At 37.6% G+C, this 27,891-nt stretch overlaps 1 protein-coding gene across 2 annotated transcripts in view; it reads left to right on the forward strand.

Annotated features, from left to right (window-relative positions):
- THADA (THADA armadillo repeat containing) overlaps positions 1 to 27,891 on the forward strand; it is a 161,304-nt gene that overhangs the window by 22,736 nt on the left and 110,677 nt on the right. For both annotated transcript variants that reach the window (XM_084285393.1, XM_084285394.1), the window contains exons 22-26: positions 1,117 to 1,226; positions 8,770 to 8,902; positions 11,633 to 11,746; positions 12,878 to 13,000; positions 13,694 to 13,785. In XM_084285393.1, the coding sequence (XP_084141519.1) occupies positions 1,117 to 1,226; positions 8,770 to 8,902; positions 11,633 to 11,746; positions 12,878 to 13,000; positions 13,694 to 13,785 (572 nt within the window). The remainder of the gene's footprint in view (positions 1 to 1,116; positions 1,227 to 8,769; positions 8,903 to 11,632; positions 11,747 to 12,877; positions 13,001 to 13,693; positions 13,786 to 27,891) is intronic.

Genomic DNA, 27,891 nt, shown 5'->3' on the forward strand with positions numbered 1-27,891 from the left:
CAAGCTCAAATATTTCCAATTACTGTTTGGTTTATATTAGGTCAGCTTTAGCTGCAGGAAGTAGTATATTTTCCTTTCTCCCATTTTTTTCTAACTATTGCACTCTCATTGTTTGGATAATATGAACTAACAGTAGGGTCGAAAACCATATACATCTAGGTATTACATTAACTCCTCTGGTGCCTTAATTACTTGTCAGACTATTAAAGTATAACTAAGAGAGTAAGAAGAATTTTATAAGAAGCTTGAAATTGTTTTATACTTGGTTTTTATATAAAAGTGTTGAAGGACTTCTTGCTGAAGAACTTACAGGAAATGCTCCTGAAGAAAATTTAGCATAAAGTAATGAGATGCGTTTTGTATTTTAAACAAATGAAATTGGAAGTTTGATTTAGAACTTGGAAGTTGATGCAAATCAGAATATTTTTTGTAGAATGAGATTGTGGCATTGTAAACTTCCAACCAGCTTTAAGAACTTGGTGTCTTAATGGAGTAGGAGGAAGTAATTATCAATGCAAGTTCAGTTATAACATTTATTTTTTTCAGATTTCTAAATTTAGCTCTCATTACTCCATACATACGTCTGTTTTATTTTAAAGCTGTTTCTAGTAGTCAAAGGCAATTATGCAGAATCCTGGAACCTTAGGAATAGCTTATGAAGGTAGATTTGTTTTCGTTTGGTACAATTCTTTTGAAGTTTGAATTTCTTTTCTGATGATTTTTCATAGATACTTGTTTCTGCTGTTAGAATGTAATGCTGATTTTCTTTGGGATTTTAGGTTAAGAGTGAAGGCAAACAAGGATTCAGACTGCTTCCTCTGAAAATCAGGGTTGTCCCATTCTTTTTTTAAAAATCTGAATGTGCTCCTCATGGACACAGATAATTTTATGTCCCTTCATTTTTTTGGTCTTCAAAGGACATAACGCTTGCCTTTAACCTGAAGAACTGAATGTACTCTTTGTAATCTTGTTTTTTACAAGAGGTCTTTTGATTGCTTTTTGCTTTTGCCATTGGCTTTTTTAGTCAGGAAGAATTTCTGGTCTTAGTTGTAGAAGTATCTTGCATGTGTAAATAATTTGTCTATTTCTAATTCTAAGTAACTTTTTTTTTTTAAGGTTAAAAATATTGGGGACTACTTTAAACATCACCTACTGCAGTCAAGGCACAGGGGTGCATTTGAATTGGCGTACGCTGGATTTGTGCAACTTACAGAAATGCTTTCCAGGTAAAAGATGGGCAATTTATTATGTATTAACTTATCATTATGCTTTCAATATAATTTACAAAACTGTGTCATCAGTCTTGAAATTTGCTGTGCAAACAGGTCCTTGATTTCACATGGATTTTGTTTGAGTTTGGTATAGGCACAATTGAGACATTATTTACATGATGTCTGTGTCTTTGGACAGAGTTACTTATGGCCAGAGATGGTGCTTAGGCATTGAAAGAACACACAGACATTTTATGCCTGTAGCATTTTTCTCCATTTCTGGAGTGTCAATTTACAGAACAACTCTCAAAAGCTCTCGGGGAAAGTAGGAGTGTAGAATTGTCCCCCCCTCAGGCTCCTCCTTCCTCTGCTCTTCTTGAAAATGAATGCCAGACGTTTTGTTTTCAGCCAGGAAGTTTTCCTGGAAACTTTTATTACTTGTCATTGGATGAGTTATGTATATTGACATTTGGAAGACTACCTGGCAGTGCATCACAAGATGCGATATGCAATCTTTCAATTTTTTTCCTTCCCCTTGTAATTTTATGCTTTCCTAGAAGAACAAAATAAGCAGAACTGTCCTGAGATCTAGGCAAGGGTGCATGTGAATTTCCACTAGGTGCTTAGTTACCTATTTTCCAGAATAAATACAAGTATTGGCAATGTTACTTTGCAGCATATTTTATTTATATCTATCTATTTAATAAGACGAATCAAATTCTCTAATGACTTTGTGGGTTTGGTTATTTTTTAATGTAGTTTTTGGAAAGACCAGTCAAATTTTGTCAAAATCTGGTGATGGAAACAGTTTTGGTGGTTTTAACACCAACAGAACAGCAGCCTGCCCAGCTTCACTGTGTGCCTGAGACAGTTTCCCAAAGAGAAATTAGGGTATGGGCTCTAGCAGGAGCATGCCAATGGGGTAACTGCTTAGCTAGTAGCACTGCTACAGGAAGAAGTGTTTTACATGTTATGGCCTTCATTTTGTTATACCAATGAGATAACCCATGGTTCTGGGTGATGTTATCTGTAGAAGGTATGTCATTTCCTTTCATGTGCTAGTGATCTCTGAGGAGCAATCTCTCGTTTTAAATTGGTCTGTGTAGTTAGTTTGTTGAGAGCCCACACAATCTTGGTTGACGTTTGCTTATTTACTTAAGAAGGAAAAAATTACTGAGATATAATACTGGTTTTGCTTAGCTTCTTATATCAATATACGTTATGTTTGTGTAGATGTGTTTTTTTCTATACTGTGAAGACGTCTTTGAGGAAGCTTCAAGGTAATGCACCAGGTGATTGCCCAGTGGCACACTTTGTGGCTGACTCCCAGTTAACTTTGCTGCTGGTCTAGAGATTTCCTATGTTCTGTACTGTGAGTATTGAGAGAGCAGCTCCTGCAGGGAGCGACGCAAGACATGCTGAGGTAGTTACTGGAAATATGGCCAACAGTTGAGGTACTTCCATTTATCTAGGCACCTTTCTAGAGAAATGATTGGATTTTCACATCAATTAGTGAACCTAATTTGAACGGAATATGGAACAGATACTTTATACTTGTAATCAACCTGGAAAATTATAAAGCATTGTTTGCTGTCTGGTGTGTATTTCTGACTGCTGGTTCTAGATGAAACAGAACGTTACGCACTATTTTGTTCAGTCTGAATCTGATGTTGATTCAGGAGAGGGGAAAAAAAACAACGCTCATTCCAGCAGCAAAAAACATTCCTTCTTTTCAGTGTTCCTCATGCGGACTTATGACATAATTCAATTGAAGACGTGCAGTATTGTTAGCTAAACTTGGTGTCATGTGTGAAACTTGCTTTTTTCCCCAAGGCAGAGAGAAGTTCAGGTAACAAAACATTATCAAGTTAAGACACTGGCCTTCTCTGTACATACATAGTGACAAATTGAAATCTGTTGTGCAATGAGTTGGTATTTTCATGTCAGGTAGCATTTCCTTGAATGCTTATTAAATGAATACAGCATTCCAAATAAAGTAAGCTCTTAACAGTATGGAATGCATAGAAATAGTTGCTGAATATTGAAGGATGTTATCCCTAGGTATGTTGTGTGTGAATATAAGCATGCATTGATGTGAAAATTACATGATTAAGTTTTAAAGTCTACTTTTGTTTCAATGGATTTATTCCTCCTATCAGATTGAAGAGGCTGGCCATTAGAGTAATACTGGGGAAAAAAAAAAAAAAAACTCTTCCCTCTCCCCCTTTACTACCAGAGCAGTTTTGAGGGGAAGAAGGCAGTGAGCCAAACAGGTACAGTCCCACTAGTCTAATCACAGTCAATGTGCAGGACCTAGAACAGACTCTGTAGGAAAGGCAAACTAAAAAGGAAATGCTGGAAAACATTATGAAATGTGCTCTGAGCTTATAGCAGACCCTGCACATGGCAGAAAGTTGCTTTTCTTTGCTCTTATTTTTTTTTTAATTTCTGTAAAAGCTGAGGCAACTGAACTTCAGTCAAGTTCCTGATATTTTCTCACTGACAAATTGTAGGTTTACAGTGACAAGCTAGAGATGATGTTAGCTCCCTCTCCCCTTTTGTGCTATTGTATTTAATGAAGCACAGTCGACTTAAGGGCAGCTTTATATGATGCTGTAAGATGAAGTGCCAAGCTCAAGATAACTCTGCTTCATTGTGAGTTACTGAAACATTAAGCAGTGTGCATGTATCATCAGTGAAAGGTTATGATTTAAGTAATTTTCCTCTTCGGAATTATCAGTTTTCCAAAACAGTCTTTTGATGATGCGTACTGCTTAGTATTTTAAAAGTTACGATATTTCAAGTGGAGCAAGTAAATATTCCTTTGGAAAAATCAATTTTGTAAGAATGAGAGAGTAGCTCTGTGGAAATGTATTTCTTTTAATAAAATAAGGTATTTGCCGGGAAATAGTGGTCTTAAGTATTTGTGTTTAAAATAAAGAAGAAGAAAAGGCTAATTTCAGAATAGCCAGTAATTCTTTGGCTTGGTACTCCTGGGACACAAGGGATTCGGGTCAAAGCCTCTTCTCTGAAGTGGGTGAGCTGAGTCGTGCAGCGAATGCAGTTGTGCTGTAGGTCTGTTGAGTGTCCTGGAGTCCTTCCATTTATCCTTTTGGAGCTGGGAGGCTCCGTTCTGCAGATAAATATGAGCTGGCCTACATCTCTATGTAGCTGACAGTCTTGAAGCTTAGGTACTAGAATCTCTGCTAATTTACTGTTGCATCCGCAAATACTGGAGGAGGAAACCTTTGTCGGAGGCAGCTGCTAGTTGTACACAGCTTAAATATGATGTCCTGCTGAACAGAGTTGAACTGAAGACCTGCAGAAGCATCGTTGACACTTTGTAATTTTTCTTTAGTTAAGACCCAGCGAAAAAATCTAGCATGAGGATTGGTAGACGCCCTTCCCATGCCTCTAGGAACAACTGGAGATAAACATGGTGCTTCATTTCAATAGCCAAACATTTGCTTAAAACTATTTTCTGGAATATTTGCCATCTTTAACTCTATAGTCCCTAAATATCAGTTGTTAGAACAACCAAGAGTAGAGTCTCTAGACAGAGCAGTGGTATTCAGGCTTGTCTGAGTTAGTGGTCAAAGGAAAGTCATTCCTGCACAGAGATTTCTTCGGAACCTGATGAAATCTGACCTCTGTGCTGACATTCATTTGGATATAAATTGCTGAGGCTGTTCAAAATATGTCAGTTCCCATTCTTCACTTTCCCTGTTCACATTCCTTCTACTGGTGTGATGCTCCTTCTGTTTAGCCTGCTTAATATTGTCTGTCCACCTTCTGAAGGCTGTACAATTACAAGACCAGCAGCATTCATATCAAGGATCTTTCCTTGATTTGTTTTCTTTCGGAGAGCCTGTCATAGGCCCTGAGAAATTACAGGTGCTCATTTGGCCCAGTAACCTGTTAGGGAGGCAAACTATCCTGGAAGACATCTGACATCTGTTTGGGTCTCTAAGAACCCACGTGAATTCCCTCAGCACTTCTTTGTTGTAAATGTTGTTTTGTCTGTTTCCACTTTATTTTATTTGGGGGAGCTTTTCTGGGAGATCAAGTAGAACAAAGAATTCATGGAAATCTCAAAAGTATGGTGTTGCATAACTGCCTGTGCTGCTTTGCTTCACTGAAGTTACCAGAGGAAGGTATGGGAAGAATTACACCATGCAGCACGATATGCTTATTCAGGAGTAATGGATTTTGATCATTTGTAAAGAAACAGAGCTTAAATTGAACTCAGTGAACGTCCAGTATATCATGAAATGCAATATATAATAGTAAGGCACTGCTCAGTTCAAAGGCGTATTATTTTTTAACTCTCTGTTCATATTTTTCACTGTTTCTTTTCCTCTGTGCTTGGTGAAAGAGCGAGCCTGGGCTAATGATACTGTCTTTCTGAGATTTTGGAGGTTATGCAAGGTTCTCTCTGCTCAGCATTAGTGCTAGAGAAGCCCTGAAACAGCAGCTTTGTGAGTGCAGCTGTATCACTTAGAAACTTTTGCTTCCTTTAGAGCAGGTGCTATGAAAGGGAGGATGCAAATGGAAGGACTCCATAGCTTGAGAGGAGCTGTTCCGAAAAGCAGACTTTCTCTAGGCTGGTTTACACCTTGAACACTCCTGTTTCTGATGCTCTAGATTCTTGCCTCCTTGTTTGTCTGAGAAGGGCAGTATGGAGACTAGGTCTATGAAGAATAGAAATCACCTTACATATATGGAAAAATAATAGTACAGCTCTGCTAAGAGAGAAAAATGATGAAAGAAACCCCCCTTTTCCCCAGAGAGGCATAGATTACAGTGATTGGAAACGGTGAAATCTGGATGTACCCGTGTAGAAAATGCTTCTGCTTATGTGAAGTTTATGCCACAAACCGCCAACATCCAGGAAAGCCAGATCCAAGCTTGACCCTTTGTTCTTAACACACCATTAATTTTGGATAAGAGAAAGTACAGCCATAGGAGCTAGGGAAAGGGGTTTAGCTTTAACCTTGAATTGCCAGGCTTTTTGCAGTCATTGAAACTGACCACAGAAACTGTTTTGGGCATGTATGAAATTTTTATAACCGGAAGACAGACAGACAGAAATTTGTGGAAAAATACTTCCCGTGCTGCATCTTAAGTAATTTACATATCAAGTTACTGTGTAATATTTTAATTATCAACATCACTTGCTTGATCTAGAAATAAAAAGTCACTATTTTCTTCTGAAAAACGACATTTCAGCTTTTGATCACGATTTTTACATTGTAAAGCTTCATTATCCTTAAAATGTAGGGCCACCTGCTTCTTCAGGCGATACTCTTCTTGCCAGACCATAAGGAGATGTAGCTGCCAAGTTGAAGGGAGTAGTCTCCTCCGTTGCAAAGTCAATAGTCTCCAATTTTTATTTTTTATTTTTTAACTTTAAAATAATAATACTTCCACATTAAAATAAAAAAAAATACTTTATGGAATTGGGCTTTGGTGGGTTACTGAACAAGGTAGAATTACTTGTGGCAAGATCAAAGCAATACAGATCTAAGGGAGTCCAGAGTTTAATGGATTTCAGTATATTTTTCTTCTTTATGCTACTACCGAAGGGGGAAAAACCCCTCGGTTTACTGAAGTATAAAATATTCAGTATGCCGTGTAGCAACTTTCAAATATTTCCTTTGTGCTTTATTTTGTGCTCTTCTGCACCACAGCAGATGTGAACACGCGTCCTGGAATGTTTGTTTTAATGCTGCGATAACATGCTGCAGAGATTAGCACTGATCTTGGCATGACTGAACAAAGACATTCAACTTCTGCCCAGCTCGGGAGGCAGGACCAGCCGCAGGCGTAAGCAGAAGCAGCAGGTTTTGTGGGGTGTGTTGGCTTGGGTGAAGAGCTGTAAAGCACAGCCTAGCTGGAGAGGCCCATGGAGAAGCTCTCTAGAAGATTGGTTTGTTCTCAGCCCTAGAGTTGAATCCTGCTTTTGAATCCAAAGCTAGCAAAGGAACACAAGGTTAAAATAACGAGGAAAATAACAGAGGAAGGAAAAGGAACAAAAACTGACCCTTAGTTTTCAGAGGAAGGTGTTAATTTAATTGCTTCTGTCACAGGCTTGGGGAAGGAAGTGGCCTTTTATGCTCTTGTACTAGGTGGCATACCTATTGCAAAGCCAGGTTTCTCTTGCTTTCTGTACTGATGGTTCACATCCTGGCAACAGTTTTAATAGAGAGGTGCTGCCCCTAGAAAATGGGGAGAAGGCCTGTCAGCTGGGTGAGAAACCTATGATGGAAATCCTAAGGAAATTACTGGAGAGCAAAAAATCTGCTGTGGCTTCTGCTTATCTATCTGGTGCTTCTGTGACCTGTGTTTTGAGCATTATTAATTTTTCCCTTTTTTGTGTAAAGGAAGCAAAGGAGGTTCACACTACGGATGAAAGCTTCATTTATGGTCCCATATCAGGGTTTTAGCTGTCCTAAATTCTTGCTTTGTGGGAAGCAAAGAAGTGTAATAAGAGGAGAGTAAGGAAGGAGGTAGAAGAACTAGACCTCATGTTCAGTTTTGGTATTCACATCCTTACCTGCTGTATTTAAGCTTTTCATTCTCTATTACCAACACATAGGCAGAAGACTAGACTGTGGCCATACTGTGAGGTCTCACTGCTTGATAATGAATTTAATTACAGCTTACATTTTTTGGCAAGCCCTATGCAGTTAATTGCAGTTATATTGCCCACAGTGATTAATTTTTTTTTTAGCTGTTCTGAGTGATGTGTCCTGTTAATAGAAATTTTTGTACCTATGAATGATCCTTTTGGAACATTGATGGAAGATTAATGAGCTGCTCTTTCACACTGAATATGCTGCATTTCATTGAACTGGGCAGAGCAAGGAATTGAAGTAGACTTGAGAGTTTTCCTTGTCCTTGAAAGTCCTTTGTTTTCAGGCAGCATCCAGTTCTGTAACTGCAGAGAAGTATTTCATGACAGGAGAGCAATTTAGGTGCTTTAAGAAAAGTTTGACTGACTCAATATTGTAAATAGAATATTATGTCTTGTTTTTTATTCCGTTCACTGCTCTGAGGTTTGCAGGGGTATTTCCACAAGCCATTCTTACTCTGCAAGGCTTTGATTTTGTTGTGTATGGTTATTAATAACAGTTGTATGTACTAGATAATGTAAGGGTCATACATGAGCTACCATGTGACAAAAAGGACAGGACTTTTTGAAGTGTCTTTTCCTACACAGTAACTGATGTGTATGTCTTTGTTTTCTTCTCCAGAGTAGGATAATAGGTTTTGGTTGAAGAGAAGCGTTGCACTGCTGAATGACAGAGTCCTGCTTTTCGTCTAGTGAAATACTTTTCCCCAGTGTCACTTAACAAGAAGGGTTAACATAATTTGTATTAACATTGAAAAAAAAAGTAAAATTCCTTTTGAAGTTTATCATATATCTTAAAAATTCTGTGTGTGTGCTTGGAGATGTTTACATTTAGAGGGAACTGTTTCTTAAGGTCATTAACAGCATTGACTCTGTCCTAGTTTCTTATTTATTTGTTTCACATTTCTTGTTTGTTTCATGTAGATGCAACAGTAGGAGTCTGCGCAAGATGCCAGAGCAGTGGCTAAGCTGTGTGTTGGAAGAAATCAAATCCTGTGATCCTTCATCGACGTTATGCGCAACCAGACGTAGTGCGGGAATTCCATTCTACATACAGGTACCAAATGCCTGATTTTATACTTTTTTTTTTAATGCCCTCTCTGGTTAGTATGTATATATTTTCTACTTCACCCCCCTTTGGGGCAATTACTTTGTTTTATCTGCAGATTTTGGTAGTCTTTGTGCAACCAGGAAGCCAAATGTAATTAAGTCATGTTTGATGCTGTTTAGCAATCCTATGGACTTGTAAGACTGCACAGATTTTCAGCTTGTTGTTGATTCAGAAGCATTTCTAAAGACAGAGCTGCAGGCTCAGTGTGGCTACTGTAATAAACCCTGCAAATTAATAAATTAATTCAAAGATTAAGTAAAGCTTTGTTACCATGTAGCTCTGTGCATCTTGCATGTGAAGTGGGAGGGTGCTAAAATACGAAGAGAAAACTATCGAATTGTAAAATGGTGGCCTAGAAAATACTACAAAAAACGAGGGAAGTCCTCTCAACTGTTGTGAAGCAGGATCAAGTGATGTCAGTCACTACTGGTTGGTATGACATGGAAATCTCAACACTTACCTCTTTCCATTCCTTTGTTTCATTAAAGTAGACACGATTGTTCTCCTCTAAATTAACCTTCATGATCTTAGTTTTCAGCCAGTTTTCTAAGACAGAAATCCAAGATAACTACGTGATTTGTAACTTTCTCCACTTGCTGAAGCATATTCTCAGGCATGTTCCAAGAATGTGAGGGACTGCTGGGAGCAAGCTCTCACTGCCAGAGTAATCCGTCTTGCTTGTTTTCCACTTCGCGTTTGCCCTGAGAAAGTTGAGGCAGCCTGCTTCTGTCTGACCTCTCTTCTGTCAGTCACAGCCTAGTCCTGGCTTTGCTAGATGTGTGCACACTACATAGCAGAGATCACAAACAGAGCATTGGTTTTAGGGATGGTTTTTCCTTTTAAACTTCAGTGGTTAAAGATTTTCACTTTTATGTCTGCAAAATAGATTTGGTGACTTCATGTCTGCTGGTTTCCCCATTCACACCACAAAGTTTGAATCCAGTGGGCAGTAGCCAGCTTTAATCCTTAGAATGTGAAAGAACAAACATCTTTGAATCAATTTTTCATGTAAAACCTAACGCTGTTCAATGTAAGAACTAGGTGGACCCGACAGTATCCCACTGCAGAAAGCATTTGTGTAGTCTGCACTTGGCCTACACTGCTGAGTCCATATGGCAAAGCTTCCACTGTGCCATAGCTGTTAGGATAAATAGGTCACATGCCTCGGTTCTGACAGCTCTGGAAGAGTATGAAGTTAATCTAGGCAATTAATGAGAAGGTTTGAAGTGAACATTGGGGTTAGTCTGAAGTCGTTTATTTCTGAACTATAATTTTATTGTAAGGAAAGTTGGTGGAGCTCTTTGCCAGTAGTTCTGAATGTGTCTGTAGTACTCAGTAAAACAAATTAAGCCTTAAATAGCATGTTGCATTTAGATAATAAAAATATAAATTGTAATGCATATGCTAACAGTACTGTAATAAGGTTATTTTATTAATGCATAAAATCAAGACTCATTGTGGTCTGTTTGCCATCTGCTTCCTGTGACATTTATTCTTGTTTTAGTAGAACACATCTGTTTTAATGATAATATGTAATTTTAAGGTTATGAACATATTAAATGACCTATTTAAAATAGAAATATGACTACCGAGCTGTACAGAGGTACAGCTCCAATCAAGGGGTGAGGAAATGGTGGGAAAATGCTACTTACAGCTTCGGTGTTCTTAGGTTATGGAATCTTTGTCTGCTTTATACTTCATAAATACTATTTTTTCTTCCCTCTCTGTTTCTCCCATTCTTAAAGACGCTGATAAAATGACATTGACTCCATCTGGGTATCTGCCTAACCTCTATACTTCATTTGGCTTGAAGTTTTTCCGTTTGGTTGTTTTTAAGCAATGTAATGTACTATTAAATAACTTGTTTGAACTGATGCTGAACAGACTCTGGGTCCCAAAACACAAATGGATTATCATTTTTATTAGAAATAAGTGATTTATGATTATCCATTTGTGCTAAGTCAGACAAATTCGACAGAAGCTGCTAGGACAGAGCGAGAGACTGTTTTAACTCCAGTCCTGAACTGAAGGATTAAATTAGAGTATTTTTGTCTCAGCTGGATATGTTGGCACCCATTAAACTGTTGCTATTTGGAGGTCGATGCATCTCTTTTCTCCTTTCAAAAATGTGCTGCTTATTTTATTCTGTTTTGAAAAACAGGTTTTATTCTTCAGCCAGGCCATGTCATCTTAAATACGAATATTATTAGGCTAAAAAATTGTCCATAGTAGGAAATATAAGCATGTATAACATGGCAGATATTTTTGTTGTAATAAATACTCTGATTATATGTGTGATAACTTACATTATCACATTACAAAATTTTACTATTTATTACCATTAATATTAATATATTACTATTAAATTATTGTACTATTCCTATTTTTTTATTTACATTACATATAAATTATCACATTATATTATTTTCTGTTATATACAAAGAAATCTCTGTAGGCAGAGGTATAGTGCGGAAGTGGTTTTCTTACTTAAACATTGAGTGCTAAGAATGCCTTCAACAAAACTAAGAGTTAAAACTGAAACTTGCTTTTGCAACTTTTTTTCAGTCATGGTCAGAAGCTAGGCAGCACTATGGTGAATACAGAAACCTGGAGCAGAACTAGAAGTAAACAAAACTAGCTAGAAATGACAGGGTTTTTCTGTTAACTTTTCTGTAGGCTTTGTTAGCTTCAGAACCAAAGAAGAGCAAAGCAGATTTGCTGAAAATGACCATGAAAGAATTGCTGTCTTTGGCTGCACCTTTGAATGAGTCATCAAGTGTCATTCCACAGGTAAAATACAGCATCTCATCAAAAGGCAAATGTCAAAAAAATTGTTTGCGTTATTTCGAACAATTAAGGAGATTATGAGTGCTTTTAATAATAATTTGTTTTTATTGTCTATGGCTGGATTTTAAAACCTTTTGACAAGCAGAGGTTATAGAATCGCTGGAATTGGCAAATGCATAAAATATTAAAGGGGGTTGGACATAACTTCATAGTTTTTTCTAGTATAACAGATATAGTAATATCCATTTTGAATTTATGTGATCAGTTTACTGCTTGTAGTGTATTGCTAAACAAGCAGATGAGCAAACTTTTACAAGGAAATTAACAAGCAAGCATTATTTTTACTTTTAGACTAAACAAATGAGTTGCATAAACCATATTTTATGCAGCAGAAATACTATATGAAAAGTAATTTTAAAGCACAATTAGTAACTTCTGTAACTTAAATAGATATTTTTGGAATGCATAATAATTGTAAATTCAAGATCTTTATTTTCAAATGCAGTTATCAAATATTTAAATGTATTGTCAACAAAACGTGGCTTGGACTTCCAAACACAAAGATTAACAGTGTTCTAATGACTCTGCCAGATCTTCTGCTGGTAGAAATTTATGTAGCCTTGTCAAAGTCTGTGAAGCTACACAGATTACCACCTTCCCCTGCAGAGAGTAGAGAAATATCAGAAAATTCTCCATATGGTAAAGCAGCCCTGGCTGTCAGTTTTAGCTTAATACTGTCCTCCTGTGAGCTGTAGTTTATTTTTTCTCACAGTATCTATTGCATGTCAAGAATGTTGGAAAAGATGATTCTAAACTTTGAAAGTTATTTTTAAAGCCATGATAAGCTAAGGAAAAAAGAATGCTGGCCTTCTCTTGTAATGCCTGCGCTGTATTTATTAGACAAATATATTTTTAAACCATAATTGTTTTTTATCAGTGTGTTCTGCTGTAGCATTTTAATTTATTAGTTTTAACAGTGTTCTGTATTTAGTATTCTTGTGAAACAAAAATAATCCATGTGCACATTTACACCTTTCCATACTAAACACATGTTGTTATGGTAATTAACATTCATTAGGTTTAAGATTTTTGGTTGAATTTATATTTTTTCCTGTATTTCTCTTACCTCCACAGGTTCATGCTTTAAATATCCTGCGGGCACTGTTTAGGGATACACGTTTAGGTGAAAACATCATGCCTTATGTTGCAGATGGAATACAAGCTGCAATTCTAGGGTTTATGTCACCTGTTTGGGCAGTAAGTTTATTCTTAATTTTGCTTTTCTGATGTAACAGTATTTATAGTGGTGCTTTTCTGTGAAGCTATGGTTACATTTGGAAATGATAGTACTGCAGTTACTGGAATGTCACATGATGCAGTACTTTAAGATACAATAAAGAATACTGTAGACTTGAAAAAAAAAAGTCATGGTTTTGTTCAGTTTTTGGTTTTGTTCGGATTTTCCTCTGTAATGTGAAGTGCTGATGCTGACAAAAAGTAGAGACAAAGATTGCCTTCTAGATAAGAACACATCTGGCTATTACATTTTGAGTCAGTATTCCTAACTTGTAAGTATATTTTCATTGATTCTCACTGTTACTTTACTTTTTAATAAGAGAGCATTCCATATGGAATGTGAAGGTAGAACATTTTATGATCTGCCATGCATAAGGTGGAATCCTTTTAACCAGTAGAATCTAGATACATCCCCTATGTTAAAGATAGACATCTCCAAAATCTGATTTTCTATTAGTGCCATCTTGACTGAGAGGAAAGATGTTATGAAATCCTTGTTTCTCTTTTTTAATCCCTGAACAGTAGGCATGCACTGTCCTTCACTCAGCTGTTTTTCTTTTCTACATTAGTGTCTGTATTTAAAAAAAAAAATAAAATTAAAAAAAAAATCAAAGGAATTTTTAAAACCACATGTTCTTTTCTTTTTTCCTTTAGGTAAGAAATTCATCTACCCTTCTTTTTAGTGCTCTGATTACAAGAATTTTTGGGGTTAAAAGAGAAAAAGACGAAAATTCCAAAAAAAATAGGTAAGCTTCACTTGGTACCAATTTTAAGTTTGCAAAACATGACCTTAGCCAAAAACAATTTGAAAATGTTGCTTGCTCTATGGATATATTTGAATCATGATGTTATGAAAACATCTAGGTTTGCTTAAACTGTACTGCCAAGAAATAAGCTCGAGGGCTAAAAATATGTGCTATTAAACACCAAGAGTTAGTTTGTACTCACGTGTGACTTCACAAAAAGGAAATGTTGCTCAGAGGTGTGGGTATCTGTGTCTCTCACAGATGTCCTTTGTGGCCATAGACTAGGCCTATGGCCCTTCTGAGAGAGAGGGGGTTGAAGAAGAGCGGAAGCAGCAGTCACTTGTGTGGTCCCCTATCTCTAGAGCAGGCCTGGAGGTAATCTTACCCATAATAATTTGAGATTTTTGCCTTTAGTCACTTCACCCTAGAACATCCTATTCCTCCTTCACATCTCTTTCCTCTAAGCTCCAAAAATACCAGCTTAAAAAGCTGCTTCTTTTCCAGGGTATTCTACCTTTGACCTCTGTAGTTGTGCTGCAGGTCTTCTACTGTCTCTCTTTCTTATGTAAGACAATTTTTCTCTGACTCTAACGCCCTTCCCAGTCATGTGCATTTCCATTTCTCTTAGCTCTCCTGTTCGTGCACAAGCAGAAAAGCAGAAGCTGGCTGTTGGAAGTAGGCATTCTCCCACCCTCTTGTTTTCTTTGGCCTTTAGGCCCTTCCTTTAGCTTCCGCGGCAAATGAGGCATGTCCATGCCCTGTGCTCTGTAGCTGAGGCTCCTGCACTGGGAGGGATGCAAAAATAACCCCAGACACAGAATAAACTTATTATTAAAAATACTCCTTGATGAGTCTGCGGGGCCACAGAGAGGTCACACGATGGATATTATGGTAACCATTTCAGAAATTCCTAGTGGATTTTCAAATAACGGGCAAGGTGTGAGATTTCTGAGAGAAGGCAAATGTTACGATTTACCTTTGAAAATTTCCGCTCATTTCTATTCATTATACAGTGATTCCTTTTCTGTGTAGCTAATGTAATTCTCCTGCCCATGATAAGAAACCAAATGTCCTGGGATGATGATGGTCTGTGGTGGCACTGTTTCAGCTCTTCAAACTACTTAATTAATTTCAGGTGTAATTAAAAAAATAAATAAATTAGTTACTATGCATATGTGAGTGGGAAGAAGAAATATAAGTGAAACATTAGAGGGAGATTTCCCTTAGAAGATAACTTCGCCCCGGAAGTGATTTGAAATGTCATTTCTCTTACTGCTTGAAATAAACTCTGCTTTGTCTTACGCCTAAATGGCTTTTCACCTAAACCTGGAATTCAGTTCCACAACCCCTGAAAGCCAAATAGAGCAATAACAAACGTTTCTCATTTCTTGTCTTTTTGCTTTGTTTTTGTAACAAAACCTTTTTTATTTTTTTAATTTCTCTATTGAGCCCTTACTGAAAGTGATATGAGCCTCAACTTTTATAAACCTGTATCCCAGTGAAAAACTCACCACTAGCCTCTGCTGTGTGAGGGTAGACTTGACTTCTCAAATACAAGCAGTGTGGTGAGATGTGTAATCTGCAGTTGCTGTTTGTGGAGTTGCAGAAAGTAATGCATCTGTTGGGGAAACAGCAGAAAAAAGGAAAGCTAACTCCTATACATCTGAACTCCTTACAAACTATGTTAATTTTTTATATGACTGGCTTTGTCAAGTTGTTTCTCTGAAGCTTTTTGCTTATGGTAATTTGTAGTCACTTTGACCAAAAGATATCAAAAAGATAAAAAAGATATCAAAGCTGGCTTGGCTTCTTTCTCTTTTTTCATTTTGCACTTTTTCATTAAACATTGTATGTTGTTAGTTCTGTTGTTTCCCTTGTGTAGTGGTCAGTGCTGCAAAACAGGGCCAGTGTGAGGCAGCAGGTATGGAAATAGCTTAGGGATATGGTTTAGTGGGGACTGTTAGCGTTAGGTCAGAGGTTGGACTCGATGATCTTGAGGTCTCTTCCAACCTAGAAATTCTGTGTGTGATTCTGTGTGTGTGTGAAACGGAGGCAATTGCAGGTCATACAGTATAGTTTAGGTGATTTGGTTTCAAGCTTGACTCCTATCTCTAAACTAATACCTCCAGTAGAAGGAAAGCGATGCAGAGGTGGTTTGGCTCTTCTGCTTGCAGTGCTTCTCCCTCTTACACCAGCAGCCATGGACTGAAGCTCGCCTGAGGCGTGCAGGTAGGGAGGTTGGTCTGTCGGTGCTGCGGTACCGGTAGGTGTCACCGTTGCTGCACGGCTGTGTGCAGCCACGTCCCTGGGGTGCAACTGCACTTGGGCACTTCTCTTGGGGAGCGCTAATCTTGTTTTGTTTAGTGTTTTGCCAGAACAGAATTCATATATTAAACCAAAGTGATCTTTTTTTTCTGCTTTTAGATGTGGCAGTTTAACTTCAAAAGAACTAGCATTTCGGCAACTCGCATCTACAGGAGCTTGTGTGAAAGTCAGCCGGTTTTGAGATGCTTGTTCTGCTGTCTGCAGGATATTCTGTTTGCATTAAGGGGAAGTCTGTCTGTAGACACAGACTAAAACGCTGAGGCAGCCATCAGGACCATGCATAGGTTTCCAGTTTGCCCTTCTGATTTTAGGGTTTTAAATCTGTCCCGTGTCAGCAGGGAGCTGCGTTGTTGCTGGGCTTCTCTGTCAGAAAAAGATTGACTTTGTGGTCATTTTCTCAAGAAGAGTTCTTATGAAGTTGATACAGTTGGGGGGGAGGGGATGACATTTGTGCAGACTTCCAGCAAGAAAGATTTTTTGGAAAAGTACTGGCAGCTTAACTCTAATTCTGTGTTACTTTACTATTTTTTGTTTGTTTTATGCTTTTTATTTTATCTCCACTAAAGTTTCACACATAGTATCCTTTTATACAAAACTCACAGGCCTATCAAGTCTTGTGCTGCTTTTTGTTTGCTGATGCCTTTTGTTCCCCTTTCCCCAAATTCTGGTGTCATGTTGTCCATTTGCGATAGAAAAAAATCTGTGCAAAGAGGTCCCCCATCTCAGGGAGAGATTGAGGGGGGATTCTTAAGTCTGCTGGCAGAAGTTTTAAGTTGCATCTGCGGTGTCTGTTCGCACTGTTGAGCAGACGCAGAAGGGGCACGTTGAGTGGGCTTTTTGGTCTTGGAGCAGGTACAAGGAAGGTCAACCAGAACTGTCTTTCTGAGGACAAGGCAATACTAAACTATGCTAAAGAAGGTCCCTTCTCTGGAAGCTTGGTGTGTGCTTTGAGGAGACGCTGGTTGAAGAAATGATTACCTACACATCGTGGCTCCTGCTTCTTGGCTCTGCTGAGGGTCCCCTGCACGTGTTCGCAGCAGCAGCTGTGTTGGCACAGCTGGGGAGTGGAGAACTGGGGCAGTGAGGGAAAGGGATTTCTTGAGCAGAATTCTGTGCTGATGCCAAGCTTCACTCTTAATGGTTCACTGGAAATTTGAAGGGACTACTCCACATCACGCAGTATAGCAGATGCAGTCATATCCCGTTTTCATTAAATTCTGTGTCTTTTTAATTTCAGCATGAGTAAAGAAATAAAGAGTTGGAAAACTAATACTTGAAAAATAAGAACTGCATGCAGCTCTTACAAGTAAAAGAAAGCATGTGAAGACTCGTTACAGTGCTCTGTACAACTCTACAGGTCGAGCATTTTTTCCTACTGAAGAAGTTAGAACCAAAGAAATTTTCTAGTTCTGTTTCTTTCTCTTTCTGAGAAAGACTGTATCAAAAATTTTAACACTGCTTTGTGTGTGGATGCATGCATACATAGTTGGCTAAATGATGCTTTGAATTGCAGATAATTTGCATTTTATAAATGGTTTTGTTAACACCTGTAAGGTGGTTTGGTTTAGTTTCTGTTTACTTGATTTGGAAGTATAATTTCTTAAACATTGTGATCATTTCAGATCTGTGAGACCTTAAGTGAATTTTTAGCCACACAAATGCAAAATACTGAAGTAGCTACCATACCATCAACTTCTACCCGTTCTCTGGCCCCACTGCCATTCAGCTTTTAGTCCTGTTCTCCAGTTGCTGTGGCCCCAGCGCTCCAAGTGCATCGTCTCACTGCGTTCCCTAGCCATGCTGGTCCTCCAGAAGCACCACTCTGAGGAACATGTCAAAAACCCAAGTACTGCACATGGCTTAGTACAAATTTGTTGAAGTAGGTCTTTGAACAGCACTGAGTGTGGTAGACTGGAGAGCCACCTGTGGCAGATGAGCTTTGCCTCTCGTGTTTTGATTAAATTGCTGTTTCCAGTCTTCTTGTGTAGTCAATTCACAATGTAGATTTGCTGATCCCGTTCACTTCTAAAGAAGCTGGGGTATAGCGTGTACTTTCTATTCTGTATTTTTTTCCCCATGGGTATTATTTAGCATTGGTACAGATCACAATTCATCTAAAGTAAATGTTTGCTCTAGTTGATGTAGGCTCGTTTTCGTCATATGAAGAGATGAAGAGATTCTAAAAATAAAAAGGAATATATATTGTGATAGTTAATGCACATCTGTACATGAAAGTCAAAATAATTTACATATAAAGTTAACTGAAATTAATTCTGAAATGTAATTAAATTTCTCATCATAGAGGAATTCTTTTCTAGCCAAATACATTACAGTAGTAGTAGTGATACTTTCACCTACATTGTTACATGCTTCCACAGGGGCTATATGTATATACACTTACATGCATACCTTTATACACACGCAGGTGTCTGTGTGTATATTTGTATATCAGGCCTTCTTGGTCTGTAGTCCAGTGCTAATTAAATACGCTATTGCCTGTTACTAGACAAGACTGTTCTTATCAAATATCTGCTATTTCTGGCTTTTATCTTTTTTCAAGGATGGGCATAATCAGAAATTGTCTTGGAGGCAGTTTGCCATTTGAACTAAGGCATGCTTCAGTCTTTGGAGCAATAAAAAGGGATTGTCCTGGCTTATCTGAAAACTGAAGTTTTTTGGGTTGGCATATGAATGTTGCAAAACCCTCGGAAAGAAGAACCAATGGCTTCAGAGGCTGGGGTTAAAAGAAAGAGCAGGGGGAGGATTTCACTTGGCTTCTGACCTTGATGGAGGAGGTTTGAGTAAGGAAAAGCTTTAACTCATTTGATTAAAAAGCTGTGTTGTAAGCAAGGCTGAAATGGTACAGTGCAACCTCATGATTTTTACCTGAAGTAACTTAACTGGTGCATAATACAGTTTACATTTTTGAGGGGAAAAAAGGTCTTAGGTATTTTGATTTTAGTGAAGGGAAAATGCATATGCAGAAAAACACTTAGAAAGCTGTCAACACACATTTTACGTTGAGTAAATATTCATTCCTTTAGGAAAATGAGTATGAATGCAGCCATGTTGTCAGTATTGGTTTAAATATGTTTAGAAAGAAATGAGCATTTATTGCCATCTACATAGTACTTCTTTAAGTCTTTATTTTCATGATAGCAATCAGTAAACGTTGATGACTATCGATAACTTTAAGCACTTGAAAAGGAGAAACTTATGTAATTATAATAAGGTAGATGAAAACTATGTAGATATGAACAGGCTTTGAAGATGCACTCCAGGCTGTGAGGCAGCCAACATGCATGACTGCCCTCTACTTTCTTTGTTTTTATTGCAAGTTGAGTGTTCAGCACTTCCAGTAAGTGGCTGCTTGCACGCTTGAAGGTCACTAAATAGGACTAAATTAACTTTTAAAAGCACTGATTTTTTTTTTTCTTGCATATTGACATGTGCTTGTTCCTTAACATTAAGGCTTTGTGTGAACACTGAGATTTTAAGATACTGCAGTTTACACTGTGAAGGTTTAGAGGAAAAGACTGCAAATGGAACACCCCAATGCAAACCTTTCTTTTCCAAATTATTATCCCTGAGTTAAATTTATCTGGTATTATTTTCCTTTTCACCAAACCACTTTAGAATTGCAGCTTCACAAATGTTGGTGGCACTAATCTGGTCAAGCTGCGATGGCGCACTGGTGTTGGAAAATGGGGCAGCCCTGAGGAGAGTTTCAGTTGGGGTGAAAGCACGGCTTGCCTCTGAGCTCTGTGTCTCTTGGACTGTGTGCTGCAGAAGGAAGGGTTGGGATTGCTTTATCTTGGATCTCCTCAGTGCTGCTTCCACAGCAGCTGAAGTGTTGGGTCCATGACTGGGATTTTTCAGGAGTTGTCTGAGCCGATTAAATGCCCCTGCTCTGTACTTTGCTTCTAGCTCCTTCTGCACCACACTTTGCAGCCTGTCCCCTCCTTGCCACCTTGGCAGTTCCAGTGAACCGTGATTGCTTGCAAAGTAGTCATTTGGGATTTGGGACATAGAATTGTCTTGTGAGGGGGTTGTTTTGTTTAAAGGAGAAAGAAAAAAAAAAAAAAAAAAAGCAACCTTCCCTTTTTTGTCTGCCAAAAATAGGCCACATATATTTTGCTCAGCTTTTTTGTTTTTAATGCTCAGGCTCTTTTTTATTGACTTTGACAGATTTAGAAGACTTAATCTCAGAGCTGTCTCGAGAAAACATGCAAAAGTTCAGGCTGAATCAGATAACCATGCTGGCTTTCACTGATTAACAATTCAATAACAATATGCTTGTTTAAACACAATTTTGAACAAGCTTCCTATTCTGAAGTGCCTTTGTAATAGGAATGATGATAAGGTGCTATTAACTTGTAAATTTAGGATAAAATTTGTGAAAGTTTTATGTAGAAACAGATGCAAATTGAGAACAAGCTCCTAAAGAAATGTGTCCCCCTCTTTGCCCCCCTCTTCCCCCCTGCTTGTTACTACTTCAGTTATTCTATTTGTTTCCCTACTCTACTCTAAAATCCCTTGCAGCTGAAAAAAATGACTGTTTTCCTTGAGGCTGAGGATGTTCCTATAGGATTTCTGCTGACTTTAGGAGAGCAAGGCATGTATTTGTGTGAAATATGGAAAACCTGCAGAACCATTTTTACTTCAAAGTTCTATTTTGTATACACAGAGTCATAAAAACACCCAAATCCCAGCCAAATCTTTAGGACCTAAACACACACTTACAGTATTGTGCGTGTGCAACTGTGTGTCCGTGCTCTCCTCAACAGGGAGGAACTTCATAATATGCTGTCTTAAGTTAGAGCCAGAGAAAAGCTGAATATGATAAAGCAACCTGCATGAAAGTTTCTCCAAAGTTAATGCTGGCCTGAGGTAACCTAATCCGTTCATCTTAAATAAATGAATTAGGGGCATAATGCCTCTACCAAGTGAGTAAAATGTTTTCAATGGAACAAAAATTACTGTAAGCCTAACTGCATGAGTAGATAATGCAGTTTCTGTTGTAGTGATAAAAAAAAAAAAAAAAAAAAAAAAAAAAAGATTAATATGAATTGATACAATTATTCTGTTTTGTTCCATGCATAACGTATGCATCACTTATTCATGACCTTCACCATACTAAGTGATAAGCAGCTATTCTTCCCAGAATATTCCCATATAGAGATGAATAGTGTGGGTTGTTTGGAGGTAAAATTTACAATGCTAAATTTGTGGCAGGAGATTAAAGATAATAGCTACACAGGCAGTGATTGTTCAGAAACATTAGAGGCTTTCTAGAGATACATAGATAATACTTCTGTGTGTGTGTGTATACACACATACACCTGTACACACTCATGCAAATACCATTCAAGCTTCAGAAAAATAATTCTTAAATTATTTATTATAGGTGTTTTATTTGTAACTGTTTATATGGTTTTACATATATTTATGTCATATGTGTGTATATATATATATATATTTATATATTAAATATATATATATATATATAAATATATATTTGCTGTTGATTAATATCCTGATACAGGTACCAGGTTGTATATGTGATGTTGGATTTAGTTGATGTTCCCTATTTTTATTGTGAGCCCATTGTGCATTTGTTTTTCTTGCTGGTACAACAACAATAGTGCTTTTGGAAAGACTTGCTAGTTATTTTAGTAAACTGTGTGTTGCATAATTACTCCTCTCAGTCACACTTTTCCTGAAGTATTTGTTCTACACAGGTGCTCCTTCCGTACCTGATTACACAAAGGGTATAATAAATAGCAAAACAAGAGGTATAAAGAAACTTGTACTTAAGAGATCAAAGCAAACCAGGCCATGCAGTCCTTTGGAAATCTTGGCTAGCTCTCTTGTAAATAAAAGTGCTTCTAAAGCAGAAGGTATTTAACTACTGTATTTATATAGGTTTTGATTGACAGTTCAGTTATTAACCTCACAAAAACACAGCAACGCAAACTAGTAAGAATGTTTGTTCTAGCACTTCTATCTGAAGGAAAATGAAAACCAAGATATAGTGGCATATTCTTAGTTCCTTTTAAGTATTCTTAAGTTCCTTTTTAGGGCTGTGCAGCATAAAAGAATGTTTTTTTCAAGTCAGTGAACTTAAACTATTTTGCTCACCATTCTGGGATTTAGGTATTTTTAATTCTTTGTAAAACAAATGTTAAATTTATTGTAGTTAGAGTCACTGCATCTTTATTGAAGGTGCAAAACCAAAATCTTTATGATGATTCTTCTATTCCCTTCATAGTATTTTTCATTTCATGTGGGGTAAAAACTAAACCTGAATCGTTATTTGTAACTAATTTGATAAGGTTACAGAGTTGTTGGCACTTAGTGTCACTGAACAGGCATCCTGTATCATGGTAGGTCTAGAAAAACAAGTATGCAATAATATTTTATATCCTTATTCTTGGGTTTATTAGCTGATATATTGCACCTTTTTTAGAATTCTTTTTTTTCCAGCTTCATTCCGTCTCTCCGGACTTCTGTCCAAAACTATGTGGCTATTTTTTCTTCTATGTAAGCCCTAAAATTCTCTGTAAATGCATGTGGAAAGTTTGTTTTAAAGTACTTTTTCCTGAGAAAAGATGTAATTTCAGAAATTTAAGTCTTTGATAAGTTCCTTAAAAAACTTTATCCCAAGTGCAACTCTGGACATCTACATAAAATCTTTATTTCTAAAGGATCTTTCATGTTGCTGTTATATTTGGCTCTTAGTAGAAGTGGTGATGAGTCTCTCGATGTCATTCAGAGGAACTGCTAATCAAGAGCTTTCATAAGTATATACTACTTATGAATTAAACTATTTTAAATGGTGATTTTTATCTCATATCAAGCTGGTATTTAACGTATTACAGTGTACGTTGTGCTGAACCTAAGACCAAATTACTAGCACTTCTCGAAAAATGGGTAAATCTCACGAATCTTTTTCTTAACAGGAGCTAATGTTTGCTGAAATTGCAGTAGCTAGTGATGGGGGATAGAAATACAGGAAGATGAGGAGACTGATCTGATAAAAAGACATGCTTAAAGCCGTGGTGCTGGAGTGGAATGTATTTGGTGGAATCGTGGAAACATTGACTGGAAGGGGGGTGCTTGATTCCCATTCCAAGTCTGACTCTAAGCAACAACAGATCAGGTCAGCAGTGGCTTTGGATGAGTTAAAGATCTCCAATGTGGAAATTTCACAGTTACTCTGTGTGACGTGCTGCAGCTCTGCTTTACCTAAGTGCATTTTTTTTTCTTGTTGCCCAATTTAAAACTCCCAAGCTGTGATTTGTGACCATGAGTTCTTTCTGTACAGTCTGCAACGACCTTCTCTCTGTCAGATGGAGCAAATCTGGCTCCTTCAGCTTCTCACAGGGCAAGTACTCTAGACCCTGTCCATCAGAGCAGCTGTTTGCTGGACCCCCTCCTGTTTCTTCTAATCTCTTCTGAGTGTGGCAACCCAAAATTGGATGGAGGATTCCATGTGCAGCCTCGGCGTGCCAAGTAGAGGAGGACAGTAACTTACTTCCCTTGATCTGCTGCCATGTTCATCCTAATGAACGCAGGCCAGTCTGTGGTTTGCCTGTTTGCCATGAGAACGTGCCATTGGCTCACACGGAGCTTGGCATCCACTGTAACCCCCGGGTTCTTTGCTGCGGGGCTGTTACTCTGCCAGCTGGTTTTCAGCCTGTGCTGATGCTCGGGGTTATTCAGCCCAGGTGCAAAACTTTGTCTTTCTCCTTGCTGAACTGCATGAGGTTTCTGTTGGCCCAAACCTCAAGTTTCTCAGGGTCTGTCTAGACTGAACTTCTACTGTTTGGTGTTCGATCCATTCCCCATAATTCAATGTTGTCCACAGATTTGCAGAAGTTGTTTTCTATGTCATTAACCAAGTTGTTGATAAAAATGTTGAAGCAAGTAGAGGCCCCAGTATTGACCCATGAAGTATGTTACTGGTTACCGGCCAGTGAGCAAGCACGCAGCCACCGGTAACTGCCGATCATGTTCCATGTCCTCAGCTTCGAAATGAGAAAGCTGGGATAAACTGAACCTGTTTAGTGTTTTCCACTCCATTTTAAAATTTGCTGCCATAGTAAATAAGAAGTTTAACTGCTTGCCCTATGAAATACAAAGAAACAGATTCCAGAAGTGGTTTTAAAATTAAAAGAATTGTTTTATCAATTGTAACAAATCTGCTTCAGTTTCATCTACTTGAGTACTCATCCGACTCTTGGATGCTCTCTGCATTTACAGATGAGTTTCTTTAGGTGGGTTTCTCTGTTGTTTTATTTTTTATTTTTTTTTTAATGGACGTGAGACTCTGAAACCTGGCAGCTTTGGATTCTTTTCAATGGCACGTACACTCCCTTCCCAAACTCCATTTCTAGTGCTTGGCCTGGAATTTGTGGACTACCTCCTTGGCTGATCATAATGCAGTCATGTTGGGATAAATTTAAGGTTCTGCTCTCTCCTTTCCTCGAGTGAAACATGCTAGTGCAATTCTTTTGGAGGCTTTTTTGGTTTTGATGTTTTAAGGAGGTGTGAGCCACCTGTTTGACTGTTGAGAAACACACTGCAGACTTCAATTTCCTTTAAAAAAGGAAGGAGTAAAATACAAGCAAGTTAAAATACTGTGTACCTGAAACTTCTCTAAAGAAGTTTGAGAAATGTTTCCGTGCTCTTCCAGTGTGCATGTGTGCGTTTTGGAATCTGCTTGCATATTGTCTTAGTCTGACTGATGACAGGAAGGGTAGGATATGAGAAAACGACTGGGCACCGTTTGAACTGCATGTTTAAGCAGGGATTGGAATTTCCATGTGGATCAGCATGGCACAAAATCATAGGAACACGTGGCAGTAAGGGTCTTGTGGGAGCATTGACTGAATTCTTCTAATAACCAGGCTTGCTATACTGTTTCTTTAATGAACTGATCAGCTCTCACCTGAGAAACAATTTGCTTTTTCCCACTATTCCTGCGGGAAGACTCCGGGAATGCCCTCTTCTCAAGCAAGACTTCTCAAGAATCCTGCTGCTTTGATCATTGGAAACTTAACTTGCAGCCTATATTTATTCATGGCCATTTAATACTCATTTGTTCTTATGCCAGCATTGTCCTTTATTTTAAATAATTATTTTCTCTCCTGATGCTTCCCTTGAGGTATTTGTGGATGTCAGTCATATATTCCTTCTATGTTAATTTTGCCAGACAAAACAAGCTGAGGTCTTTAAATCTCCTCTCAAAAATTTGTTTTCTATTCCCTTGGTCATGCGAGCAGCTTTTTAAAGAATCTCGCCTAGCTGGAAATTAGTTGTGATGCATTCAAGTACATCCCACTTGACTGTTGCAGTGTGGCATTAGTATTTCCATGTCCATGCTGACTGGATCACAACTGATATGTTACAGAATCACTCTTTCCCGTTTTTTTCCTCTTCTTGATGAGGGATCTGAGATACCAAGTGGTACAAGCTTGGATCCTTTTGCTGTTTCCAGCTGATGAGGTCCAAGTTGAAACACATTTTTAATTAGTCCTCATACACCTCATACATGCAATCTTTCTGTCTTCCATTAATTTCCTGTGTTTTTATGGTTCCAGTCCTCAAAGATACCTAAGTTTTTTTGTTTTGTAGTGTTTTAATTTTCCCTCTCTACGGACAGAATTTTGTTTCATTGATGGATTTTCATTGGCACTGCCTTATTTCTCTTACTGTGGTCTTCAATTAACACTATGGGTCCCTACAATAGATTAGGTCCAGCTTCAAACATGTTCTTCTGGGTCTCTTTTAATCCCTGTTCCTTCTCTAACTTTTTTATCTAATAGCTTACCCTAGCTGCAGTGTGTCATATATTTTACTGTCACTTGTATAGGTGATACCTAGAGTTTAATCTGTTAAACCAAAGCTGTAACTCCACTGTGGACCTCATGGAAATATTATGTCAATGTTATGTAAATTTTTCCTCAGGCTACTTCTTGCTGTTTCCTTTTTGTTTTGTTTTGTTTGTTTTTTTAACTGTGAAGGAAGGATGTGAGAACTGAATCTCTGCTCAGAGCTGCTGGAGCTTTCACACTTTCTCCTTTTAAGCAAATTTTGAATAACATGTTTGCAGATTTCAAGCATTTCATTTGTTGGTATAACATTCAGGAGACATGTATTACAGAATCTCTTCATTTCCGTTGTCTAGGAAAATGATTATCTGGTAAGGTATGGGTCAAGTTGACACAATTTAGTTATGAACATTTCTGCATGTTGCATTTCATTCTCCTTTATCTTATTTCCTTATCTGTTCAAGTTTATATTTTCCATAAATTCCTGTATATTCTTGAGGCCAGAATAAAGGTATGTAGCTTCCTGAATCATTCTTCCCACCAGCACTTGGAAATAACTTAAAATGTTATATATTTGCTTTCCCTGTTGTGTAATACTATTCTGTCTTGTTTTAAAATTCACCATAGAGGTTATCCTTTAAGTTGGTTGTGGTAAATTCTTGAATTTTGCTTCTCCTTCATTTAGGATAACTTCTGTTTTCCGTGCATTATAACCTTCAGTTGTCCTGTCATGAAATGAAGCTGTCAGGTTCTTCAGTGATACTTAGGGAGCAAACACTTCATTTAACTCTTAGAGCATGTATAGCTGAACAGGCGTTGTTCTTTGCCATAACCCTGTTATAAAATAATGTCATCCATTCTTTCTTGGTGTTCCTATATAGTTGAAGAAAATGCTTTCTATTTCTTTATTTTGTTTATTCTGAACTAAATGTCTGTCAATAGGGAATAATTTTTTTTATATATTCCAGTGGATCTACTTTCTTGATAAATGATAAAGAACAAGACATTAGCAACATTTTAATTCAAAATGAACACCAAAGACCCTTGCTGCCCTAAGAAGATTTGTAGTCTCTAAATCTCAGCACTGCTAAAATGAATATGAACAGATTTACTGCAAATGTTCTTTAACATGTCACTTACTAAAAGCAGGACACAAGGTTATAGAGCCTTTAGTTCTTCAGAAAAATCACTGAAAGAACAGAAGCAGGTAATCTCTGACACATGTCACAGTAAAATGATATGTATGCCCCAGTGTCACAGCAGAACTTTAATCTAGAGTATTCCCTTAAGTGTACAGCACAGCTTAGAAAAAGAACATTGCACCATCCACATTTTTATTCTCAAATGGTTTTGAAATGCAGTTTAATAATTCACACGCTTATTGTGGATAAAGATAGAACACTTAATTAGAAAGACACTACGTATATACATGCAGATACCAACCTTTGCACTATACAGCGTTAAGTCGCTACTCAGACAAATAACGTGACATCTCTGGTCACTGTGTGGTTTTTCATGGCGTTTACGAATTGGGTTCTGGAAGTCTGATGATATGCTTATGATTGTCTTCATAAGCAAAGGAGATGAGATGGAAACTTGCACATACATTATTTTTATCTTACTGCAAGCCACCCAAGATTCTACTCTGAAAAGTCATAAAAGGGAAAAAAAAAAAAAAAAAAAAAAAAAGAAAAGTGTATATACACATAAAAGTCCAGGGGCAATTGAATAGAACAGCTAATGACAATCAAGAATATAATAAAGGCTTCTAGTCTAGGAAAAAAACATATTTTTAAAAAATTTTCCTATGAAGCAGTAGCAAAGCTGTAAATTATACTCTTGTTTATGGTTTAAAATGGACTTTTCCCTAAAGTTTTTATAGATTTGCAATCTGTTTTCAGTTATATCTTCTGTTTTAAATTTTACTACTAGAGCTAGTAGTTGA

The sequence above is a fragment of the Netta rufina genome (genome assembly GCF_964035555.1).
Source record: "Netta rufina genome assembly, chromosome: 3".
In the NCBI taxonomy this organism is placed as follows: Eukaryota; Metazoa; Chordata; class Aves; order Anseriformes; family Anatidae; genus Netta; species Netta rufina.